The 11,614-nt window shown below is 40.5% G+C and overlaps 1 protein-coding gene across 3 annotated transcripts; it reads left to right on the top strand.

The window, feature by feature from the left end:
- Positions 1-921: 921 nt before the first annotated feature.
- LOC117497106 (SAM and SH3 domain-containing protein 1-like) lies at positions 922-11,294 on the top strand. Of its 3 annotated transcripts, XM_034148996.1 has the most exons (8): positions 922-1,213; positions 1,850-1,924; positions 2,414-2,482; positions 2,578-2,718; positions 3,224-3,354; positions 3,778-3,792; positions 3,829-4,098; positions 4,725-4,914. In XM_034148996.1, the coding sequence occupies exons 1-7, from the start codon at positions 1,061-1,063 to the stop codon at positions 3,995-3,997; spliced, it is 753 nt and encodes a 250-aa protein (XP_034004887.1). In that variant the 5' UTR covers positions 922-1,060; the 3' UTR covers positions 3,998-4,098; positions 4,725-4,914. The 3 variants fall into 3 exon arrangements, with proteins under 3 accessions (XP_034004887.1, XP_034004885.1, XP_034004888.1); XM_034148994.1 differs by having other exon boundaries at positions 3,778-4,098; XM_034148997.1 differs by lacking the exons at positions 922-1,213; positions 1,850-1,924; positions 2,414-2,482; ... (1 more) ...; positions 3,224-3,354; positions 3,778-3,792 and adding exons at positions 5,746-5,896; positions 6,132-6,290; positions 10,843-11,294 and having other exon boundaries at positions 3,850-4,098; positions 4,725-4,928.
- The last annotated feature ends 320 nt before the right edge of the window (positions 11,295-11,614 follow it).

The raw sequence follows: 11,614 nt of genomic DNA, 5'->3' as shown, positions 1-11,614 counted from the left end.
TTTAGCTCGACTGTTTAAGGTGAAAAACATCGTGTAGAGAGGGTCAGGATGAAGTCCCGATTCAACATCACATGACTTTGTTGAGTTGAGTAATAACAATATGAAGCTCTTCCTTCTCCTCAGCCCGGTGATCTGTCCGAAGCTGATCCTGAAGAACTCTCTGAGCTTCAAGTAGGCTCCAGAAACTGGTGACGTCCTCCAGGAGGAAGAGAATGATCCGGAGCGACGAAAACACCAAGAGAGAAGGTGAGATATAGAGTTAATATAGATAACACTATATATACTGTAGAGTTAATATAAATAACACTATATATACTGTAGAGTTAATATGATAACACTATATTACTGTAGAGTTAATATAGATAACACTATATATACTGTAGAGTTAATATAGATAACACTATATATACTGTAGAGTTAATATAGATAACACTATATATACTGTAGAGTTAATATAAATAACACTATATATACTGTAGAGTTAATATAAATAACACTATATATACTGTAGAGTTAATATAAATACACTATATATCAGGAGAGAGGACTAGAGGAGAGAAGGTGATATACTCTACATGATACACATTACAATTAAAATGAAATAAAAGTGCAAACTATTTAAATTAAATAAATAAAAATGATAATAAATAAATAAGTAAAAATGTAAATAATTAAATAAATAGAAACACAAATGTAAATAACAAAAAAATAAATGAAAAAATGTGAATAAGTAAAATACATAAAAACCCAATTGTAAATAATTAAATAAATAATAAAATAAAAATGTAATAACTTGAACCCCTCTTTACCGTACACATCATAATTGGATTTATATATAGTTTCATGTGAAGCTAATTAAAGCTAATTTTTGACACCAACCCTTCATCCTGTTTCTCCTCTTCCTCAAGAGATCTCCTGATGATGGAGGGTCCCCCCCCCTGCAGGAGGCTCCTCCCCCGTGTAGAGGCCCCTCCCCCGTGTAGGAGACTCCTCCCCCCCACGGGAGGCTCCTCCCCCCTGGATTCGCTGTGTTCGACCCTGCAGGATCAGCTGCTGCATCATGAGGAAGGAAACACCATGCATCAGGAGGGGGGAAACCCCGTGCATCAGGAGGGGGGAAACCCCGTGCATCAGGAGGGGGGAAACCCTGTGCATCAAGAGGGGGGGAAACCCCATGCATCAGGAGGAGAACAAACTCAAAATTCTGAATAAGGTAAACATTCTGAAAAGTCAAAATTGTGAGAAAAAAGTCAAAAAACTTGAAAAAAAACGTCAAAACTGAATTCCAAAATTCGGAGTAAGGTTAACATTCTGAAAATAGTCAAAATTCTGAGAAAGAACTCAAAATTCTTAGAACAAACTGAAAAATGTGCGTCCCAGTGTCCCCGGCAGAGGTCGCGTTAACACGGCGCTAACCGTCATGAGCGAGCGTCACCCCCCGTTGACAAGTTCACGAGCGTGCTCCCCCCCCCCCCCCCCGGCACAGTTGTGTACAGGCCGACGGGTAATAATGGATTTTGACGGAAATGTTGCGATCCTGACGGGATCGACGGGCAGCGAAAAAGTCTAGCGCAACCTCTGGTCCCCGGTGATGTGTTTGAATGTCCACAGATATTCACTTCAATATAAGACATAGCAGATCTCGAGGAAAAGAGACATTTTTGCAGGAAATTATATTTAGCTCGAATGTAAGGTGCGAAACATCGTGCAACGTCACTAGAGACTAGAGAGGGTCAGAAAAATACAAAAAAGCAAGATGAAGTCACAATAAACTCTACATGACTTTGTTGAGTTGAGTAATAACTGTATATATTGAGCTCTGTTAGTGAAACTCTTCCTGTGTCCTCAGGAGGCGGAAGAGCAAAGGATCGCTCGCTCTGTGACGGAGGGGGAGATCAGACAGAGGGTCCTCAGCCTCACAGGGGTGAGTTATCATCGTCACAGAAATCATCACGCGTGTGTGTGTGTGTGTGTGTGTGTGTGTGTGTGGTGTGTGTGTGTGTGTGTGTGTGTGTGTGTGTGTGTGTGTGTGTGTGTGTGTGTGTGTGGTGTGTGTGTGTGTGTGTGTGTGTGTGTGTGTGTGTGTTGTGTTGTGTGTGTGTGTGTGTGTGTGTGTGTGTGTGTGTGTGTGTGTTCCCTTCTCAATGAAAAAAAATGAAGACCATAAGAATAAATACATTAAAATAAAATATTAAATAATGATTAAAAGACCAATTAAAGTGGAGAAGTTGTCACAAAAAAAAAGTATGCTGGTCGGCTCTGTTGTGATTGGTCGACCGCTTAGAGATGTCCCGCCCCCTAACCCCTTATCACGTACAATGTGCGGAAGAGCCAGCCAATAGGAGCGTGCATGTTCCATGGTGAATGTCACTATGTTCCTGCTGATGGTTCTCTGTTTCTTGTGTCTCCACAGAGAGCTTGTAGTTTCGGAGGTTTTGATCTGAGCAGCCGCTCCCTGCAGGGGGTCGTCTCTGAAAACACCGTAAGCTCCTCCCACTTTCTTCATTCAGTTTCATCCACTGAATCTCCATGAACAGTGTATTTATTTCTGCTTCCCTTCGTGTGTCTGTGAACCAGAACAAAGACGGAGATGGAGTCCGAGGTCTCGTGAAGTCTCCCCCCACGTCTCGTATTTCTCTGGGTAAAAAGGTGAAGTCAGTGAGAGAAACGATGAGGAAACACATCTCCAAGAGATACCACGGCTCTCTGTCTGAACAGGTGAGGGGAGAGGGGGACTACTTTGTGGTGATGAGGATGAATTATGAGCAGAGAGGGCAGAAGTACACACGTCCTTTACTCAAGTAGAAGTACACACATCCTTTACTCAAGTAGAAGTACACACGTCCTTTACTCAAGTAGAAGTACACACGTCCTTTACTCAAGTAGAAGTACAGACACTGGTGTTTAAAATACTCTGGTAAAAGTAGAAGTACTGACTAAACTTCTTAACTCAAGTCAAAGTAAAGAGGGCTTTGAATGTACTTCAGTAAAAAGTACCCATAACTAGCAGCTGTTTTAAAGAGTACCTGAGCTCCCTTTATATTAATAGAACAATAATGTCATTGTTAGCTATGAATGTTTCCATGCTGAACAACGGCAACATGACAACGTTTTCATTGGGTCCCTCTGAAAAATGTACTGAAGTACAGTAACAAAGTATTTGTACTCCACTACTTCCCACCTCTGATTATGGTAATAATGTGTTTCCTCTCCTGTGTTGAAGTCGAGCCCGGAGAGGCTGAGCCCCCCCGACACCTCCTCTCTGCAGACGGACTCTCTGGAGAAAGCGTCTCTGAAGCCGGGGGGGGTCTGTGGAGAGTCTGAGGAGCTCTCTGAGCGGACAGAGCTCCATCAGTACGTTGTTTATCCTCTCTGTGTTTATTATAAACTGACCTCAGAGCAGCAGGGAGGGGAACATTCTGAAAAGTCAAAGAGAGAAAAGAACAATGCTGGTGTTTGTGTATTGTTGTGTTTAATAAGTGTCCCTGTTCTGTGGTCAGGCCGGGCAGACGGTGGGCACCAAGGGTGTCGTCGAGCACCACAAATAAGTAAAAATTCGGAGAAAAAAAAGTCAAGTCTTAAATAGTAAAAATCCCGAGAGAAAAGTAAAAATTCTGAAGAAAGTAAAAAACTCTTGAAAGTCAAATTCTTAAATGTCAACATTTGGAAAAATTCTGAGAAAAAAAGTCAAACATTCTGAAATATTGACAGATTTCTGAAAAAATCTGGTGTTTTTGTATTGTTGTGTTTAATGAGTGTCCATCTTTCTGTGGTCAGGCGGGCAGACGGTGGGCACCACGGACTCATCAGGCACCACGGACTCATCAGGCACCACGGACTCATCAGGCACCACGTCGTCGGGCAGCTCCGGAGAGAGAGTGAGCTCCGGAGAGAGAGTGAGCTCCGGAGAGAGAGTGAGCTCCAGAGAGAGAGTGAGCTCCGGAGAGAGAGTGAGCTCCAGAGAGAGAGTGAGCTCCAGAGAGAGAGTGAGGTCTGAGGAGGAGGAGCTGCCCTACAGAGGACCTTTCTGTTGGGAGAGCAGTCGTTCACAACCGACTCACACCCAGTCCATACGACTCTGACTCCCTCAAACTCAAGGTACAACACCACGAAACAGGGAAAATACAAAATTAAAAAGTTATTTAATCAAAAAAGTATTAATTTCTCTACTTTAAAGAGTCCTCTCCTGCTGATGTTCAGGTGTAATATCAGTATGTAGTTGTCTCTACTTTAAAGAGTCCTCTCCTGCTGATGTTCAGGGTGTATATCAGTATGTAGTGTCTCTACTTTAAAGAGTCCTCTCCTTGCTGATGTTCAGGTTATATCAGTATGTAGTGTCTCTACTTTAAAAGAGTCCTCTCCTGCTGATGTTCAGGTGTATATCAGTATGTAGTGTCTCTACTTTAAGAGTCCTCTCCTGCTGATGTTCAGGTGTATATCAGTATGTAGTGTCTCTACTTTAAAGAGTCCTCTCCTGCTGATGTTCAGGTGTATATCAGTATGTAGTGTATCTACTTTAAAGAGTCCTCTCCTGCTGATGTTCAGGTGTATATCAGTATGTAGTGTCTCTACTTTAAAGAGTCCTCTCCTGCTGATGTTCAGGTGTATATCAGTATGTAGTGTCTCTACTTTAAAGAGTCCTCTCCTGCTGATGTTCAGGTGTATATTTTTTAACATCTTTTTTCTTGGCTGTTTATTGATTAACCTCCGTCTCTCTTCCTCAGAGTGGGGATGTGATCGAGGTGATCAATAAGCCTCCGATGGGAACATGGATGGGAATGCTGAACGGGAAGGTCGGCACCTTTAAGTTTATCTACGTAGACGTTCTGAACGAGGAGGTGAAGCCGAAGAAAACCCGACGGAGGAGGAGGCCTCGGCAGCCGAAACCCACGTCTGTGGAGGAGCTGCTGCAGCGCATCAACCTCACAGTAAGAACTTAAATATTAAAGACTCCTTATGAACACAAAGTAAAGAGCTTACTTAATATAAAAAAACGTTATCAACCTCACAGTAAACACATTATTATGAATACATAAAGTCATTATCAACCTCAAGATAAAGAGCTAATTAAAATATCGAAGAATCCTTATGAAGGTTAATAAAAGTAAATAACTTTATCTGAAGGTTTTATTTACGTCAGTCTTTATTTTGATCAGTTTTGAAGTAGTGTCTGTATAAAGTTTTGAAGTAGTGCCCGTATAAAGTGTTGAAGTAGTGCCCGTATAAAGTGTTGAAGTAGTGCCTGTATAAAGTTTTGAAGTAGTGTGTATAAAGTGTTGAAGTAGTGTCTGTATAAAGTTTTGAAGTAGTGTGTATAAAGTGTTGAAGGAGTGCCTGTATAAAGTGTTGAAGTAGTGTCTGTATAAAGTGTTGAAGTAGTGCCCGTATAAAGTGTTGAAGTAGTGTCCGTATAAAGTGTTGAAGTAGTGTCCGTATAAAGTGTTGAAGTAGTGTCTGTATAAAGTGTTGAAGTAGTGTCCGTATAAAGTGTTGAAGTAGTGCCTGTATAAAGTGTTGAAGTAGTGTCTGTATAAAGTGTTGAAGTAGTGCCCGTATAAAGTGTTGAAGTAGTGTCTGTATAAAGTGTTGAAGTAGTGCCCGTATAAAGTGTTGAAGTAGTGCCTGTATAAAGTGTTGAAGTAGTGCCCGTATAAAGTGTTGAAGTAGTGCCCGTATAAAGTGTTGAAGTAGTGCCCGTATAAAGTGTTGAAGTAGTGTCCGTATAAAGTGCCCTCCTCTCTCCAGGAGCACCTCCCCACCTTCCTGTTTAACGGATACGAGGACCTGGACACCTTCCAGCTGCTGGAGGAGGAAGACCTGGACGAGCTGAACATCAGAGACGCTCAGCATCGAGCTGTCCTGCTGACCGCCGTGGAGCTGCTGCAGGAGGACGAGGGTAACACATCCAAAACACAGAAAACACATGTTCTTTACCTCCTTGTGGTCCTTGAATTGAGAAGAGCTGTCAGCTACAAATCAAATATCGTTATTATATTTATTTATGTATTCTGTCCGCAGACCTAGTTAACACAACAGAGCCGGCCCGCTTTATCCGACTCTCTTTAAATCAACATATGTGATGTTTCCTCAATGTGACGCTCTCCCCCTGGTGGTTGTGTTTTGTATTACAGGAAGCAGCGATCCAGAGCGTCAGGTCGTTCAGGAGAAACTGATTCAGCGTCGAGGAATAACTGGAGATTCTCCTCGAGACTCAGGATGCTACGAGAGCAACGAGAACCTGGAGAACGTTATCGAGAACCTGGAGAATGTGAAGGAGATTCTGGAGAACGGTAACGAGATCTCGAGCCCCCCCTGATCTTCCTCTTCTTCCTCTTCATCGATGGTCACCAGCTCTTCTTCTTCACGCTCCAATATTTCAGTTTCTGCTCCTCTGGAAACTCTGCTGTCGTCACATTATCTGCTGGTGCTTCTTCTTCTTCTTCAAGTTCCTCCATCTTTGAATCTGTTCTTGTCTCTAAAAGGGCTCTGAGAGAGGACTCTTTAAAGTAGAGACACTACATACTGATATACACCTGAACATCAGCAGGAGAGGACTCTTTAAAGTAGAGACACTACATACTGATATACACCTGAACATCAGCATGAGAGGACTCTTAAAGAAAGAGACACTAACATACTGAATATACACCTGAACATCAGCAGGAGAGGACTCTTTAAAGTAGAGACACTACCTACTGATATACACCTGACATCAGCAGGAGAGGACTCTGTTAAAGTAGAGGACACTACATACTGATATACACCTGAACATCAGCAGGAGAGGACTCTTTAAAGTAGAGACACTACATACTGATATACACCTGAAACATCAATAGGAGAGGACTCTTTAAAGTAGAGACACTACATACTGATATACACCTGAACATCAGCAGGAGAGGACTCATTTAAAAGTAGAGACACTACATACTGATATACACCTGAACATCAGCAGGAGAGGACTCTTTAAAGTAGAGACACTGCATACTGATATACACCTGAACACAGTGGCGAGCCGTGAGCTTTATACCTAGGGCCTCTGACCCCCCACCCTTCCCTCGAAAAAAGAAAAAAAAATAGTTATTAGTCACAGCGTATACTTCAGCGGAATATCAAAACAACGGCCCAGGGTGGCAAAAACGCATCAATGACAGCGACCCTCTACCACACAAAACAACACCTGTGAACCCAAGTTGTGTTCTTTGACATTGAAAATGATATTGCATTGTGTTTCTTACTTTCGTTGCCGTTGTATGTCTTAAGTGTAATTTGGCATGCTTTTATTTTGAAGGCGAGTTCATGCTGTTGACAGGAAGTTGTTGTTGCTATGGAAACAAGAAAAGTTTCACAGCGGGCGGAACTTGTCATCTAGTCCGCGATAATAAAACCCACCCATTTAGAGTGAAGATATGATTGGTCAATTGTACTGTCATTTGACATTACTCTCTCGTTCAGTTGCTATAGCGGGCCCTCTGTGAATCGTAGAGAGGGCCAGACCTTCTTTCATGTAACCCTTCACATTCAAACAGAGACCGAACAGGCAGATTCAAAGGATTTATTTCTTTGGAAATGTTATTTTATTAAATCAAGTTTTTTTTCGGTAAAACTAATGAAAAATATAACAAAAATAATATTAAAAAAATATATATTTAAAAAAAATATTATTTTTTTTAATGTTTTTAAATATTATTTTTGGAATATCTTAGGCCCTCACAGAGGGCCTAGAGGGCCCTGACGGCTCGCCACTGCCTGAACATCAGCAGGAGAGGACTCTTTAAAGTAGAGACACTACATACTGATATACACCTGAACATCAGCAGGAGAGGACTCTTTAAAGTAGAGACACTACATACTGATATACACCTGAACATCAGCAGGAGAGGACTCTTTAAAGTAGAGACACTACATACTGATATACACCTGAACATCATCAGGAGAGGACTCTTTAAAGTAGAGACACTACATAGAAATTAATTAAATGCAACCAAATCAAAACACTATTTTCCTGTTTTACACCCATTATGGGAACCACTGGATGAATTGCTTAATTGATAGTGAGTTGTTTCTTCAAGAGTCCTGCAGAAGCTCCACTTCACATCATGTGCTTCCAGAGACTTTCAGATGAAAAAATAACTTTACAAGAGAGTCAGCTCTAATAGCGTCTCTGGGGTTATGGAGAGACGTTTCTCTGCAGTGATGTGTGCGGTGTTTCTCTCGAATGAAGAGATTAGATTTTAAATAGTGATCAAACCTTCTGGGTTTCCCGCTGTGTTTGAGTTGGATGAGTTCTATTCAAAGAGTCTCCTGTACCTCTCTGTATATTTTATTTAGTCCAGTGAAATGAAAACAATATTTTATCATGTGCCTGAAAGCTGCAGATTTTAAAATATTTACTGAATTTAAAAATAGTGATTATACTTGTTTAAAATGCGGCATTTTGTATATTTGTGAATGCACTTAAAATGCAGACTTAGGATCAGTTTGACAGAGGAATAAAGACTCCATGTTCACCTGACGCTGCTTCCTGCTTCTCTCTGTTTCTTTTATTCCTTTATTCTGCTTTCTTTTGCAACACTGAGCTCTGCGGCTGCTCTCTTTAGAGGAGGGGGGTCATCTCAATGTCATCGTGGGAAGCATAAGCATTAAGGTTGCACTCAAAGGGCCGGTTGTAACTTTAAGACTATATAAAAATTATACATATATAATATATACAAAATAATGTATTATATTACATGATTGCCTCTTCATTGGATTATTATTGAATAGGGTCATAACTTCATAATTAACTACGTCTCAAAGCAGAAGTCCAGGGCAAATAATTGCAAGTCTCTTCAGTGTCCCACAATGAGATGCATTGTGGGACATGTAGTTTATGGACAACGTGCTTCTGTTAAACGGCATGTTACCGTATAATAAACCTAAAACAAGCCTCTGTATTTCAGTAACACAGGACGTCTTCATTTATATTCAACGTCACTTTCATTGAACAGATTACAAGTATTAAGACAAAGAAATGCAGTTAACCAGAAGTGTAAAAAAGGGGTCGGGTAGATTTAGGGTCTCCACAGGGTGTTTGGAGTATTTCAAAGTTACATTATTACATTTACAAAAGAAGTGCTTTGTGTGTGAGAAAATGTTATAAGAGTACAAAGAGCTGTTGGGGAATTAATGTGATTCAGAGATTATTATAAAATCATTTATATTCTAGGGTCTAAAATCCTGCTTCGTTTATCCTTTTGCTCGTAAACAACAAATGTTTCCACGTTGTTAGAAGGTTTGTTTGTTTGTTTGTTTGTTTCCATTCCCTACATTCTTACTGTAAATAATAACCTGCTTTATATCGTGTCTGAAAACCTTCAATCGTGTTTTATTCTCAGAGTGTATGGAACTTTTATCTTCACGGTCTACTGTATATTTTATACTTTTTAAAGCTGTTTTAATTCTATTTGAAGATGTTTCAATTCTAGGATTGTTTATTTCTACTTAGGTGTAGTAGGAGCCATGAAGCGTGTGTAGTAATGCGTTCTGTTTTAATATAAGATATTTGTTTGATCACTATTGATTAGCTGGCTTGGGTCACATGGATACGGCAGGCTGTGTGTGTGTGTGTGTGTGTGTGTGTGTGTGTGTGTGTGTGTGTGTGTGTGTGTGTGTGTTGTGTGTGTGTGTGTGTGTGTGTGTGTGTGTGTGTGTGTGTGTGTGTGTGTGTGTGTGTGTGTGTGTGTGTGTGTGTGTGTGTGTGTGTGTGTGTGTGTAGTGTGTGTGGTGTGGTGGTGTGTGTGTGTGTGTGTGTGTGTGTGTGTGTGTGTGTGTGTGTGTGTGTGTGTGTGTGTGTGTGTGTGTGTGAGGCTATCATCCAAGCCTTCATGCCATCCAAATGTAACCTTCGCAAGTTTACTGATTGCTTTGATTATGATAACAATGTCGATGACCAAAGAAAATAAGTTGATCATCCCAGTTTTCATTAAACTACGTTATTTTTCAACAGAGTTTTTTATCTCAGAAAGTACTCTTTGGTAGCGTGTCACACAATAGCAAACAGGCCCGGCCTCAGCCTCTCTCACGTTGTTTGTTTCCTGCTGATATAGGTGCAATGCCTTGTTTATTTGTTTGGTTTTTTATGCTGCTGCAACGCAAACATTTCCTAATTTAGGATCAATAAAGTACCTCTTATCTTATCTTATCTTGTTCATCGTGGAGGCATGAGAGATAAATAAACACGAGAGGTATCTGATATACAGAGGAGCTTTACTCAGGTATTGCACTTCCACCACACACTGAACAAATGCTGCTCCAAAATCAAGTTAAACAATAATGAAAACCAGCTGTTTCCACTTGAAATGAGTCCAAAGATCTGCCAATAGAACAAGAGAACATCAGCTTGGTGAGATGTCTAGAACTAAGAAGGGATATTTAGATAAATCACATCTTGATATCAGCAGGAGAACTCATTTTGAACTATATTTCACCAGAATCAGGAAATGTTGTGTTACAGAATAATCCTCAAAGGTTTCTGTGTTCTGATGTTAGTTGGTGACTTTCTAATAAATACGTAAAAGAATATGTTTCATCTGAGATACAACTCAAAGTGAGATGTTTTGACTCAACAAGATGAAGCATTGTCTAAAAACCAGAGCCTGTGTCTCACTGCAGTGTTACTTCTGAAGTTATCATGTCTCATATCAGGAGGAGAGACATGTTTTGACCAGATATCAGACACAGATACTGGGCAAGATCTAGAGTTTTTCTAGTGTAGTATTTCTACTTGTACTTCTGTGGAGGATCTGAGTACTTTCCCAACTCTAGTGTCTAGTTTCCTGATCTGCAAACACTTGTTTATTTCAGGACGAGACAAACAGACTTTCTCCTCCGTCACTGAGAGCCTCCTGCAGCCGGAGGAACAGGAAGTGGATCCTCACAGGTCGGCAGCCACTTCCTGTCGTGCAGACACCGTGTTTCCTCCAGAAATATCGGAGGGTTTACCTCCCCTCTCCTCACACACCACACTCCCAGTTTCTGCTAACTCTGAAGCCCGGCGGCTGAAACTGAAGAGGAATAAAAGAGAGCGTCAGGACGTCTGAGTCGCTGCAGGTTGAAGATCCAGGGATTTATCATAAGAACTAATAAGAATAAAGATCTCACATCAGAGACACTTTCTGACACTGTACTGCGTCTTAAAACATGTTTCATATCCAAAAAGTATGAGAATGTTCTGGATAATGTCAGGAAAATATGTCAAAAATATCAAAATGTTTTTTTTAAATGTTGGGAAAATAAATGAAAATTATTTGTGGAGAAAAACATGAAAAACAAAAATATTAGGTTATAATGTGTGAAAAAAACAAATTCACTTTAGTGTATAAAACAGAGAAAAGCAACAAATCTCCAGATTGTTATTAATTGTATTATATTATTGTATTTCTTTTTATTAAGCTTGAACTGTCCCTTTAACGGCTGCTGATGGGTGCGTCTTAAAACATGTTTAAAGGTCCCATGTCATGGCCATTTCTACTGATCATAATCCCATAGTTGAGGTCTACTAGAATGGATTGACATTGTTCAATGTTCCAAACTCACATTGGTTTCTCATACAGCATCTCTGTATAGTATGTGTATT

The sequence above is a fragment of the Trematomus bernacchii genome, unplaced genomic scaffold (genome assembly GCF_902827165.1).
Source record: "Trematomus bernacchii unplaced genomic scaffold, fTreBer1.1, whole genome shotgun sequence".
NCBI classification, from domain to species: Eukaryota; Metazoa; Chordata; class Actinopteri; order Perciformes; family Nototheniidae; genus Trematomus; species Trematomus bernacchii.
Note: the sequence above shows the minus strand (reverse complement) of the source record. Positions and strands in the feature narration are given on the sequence as shown.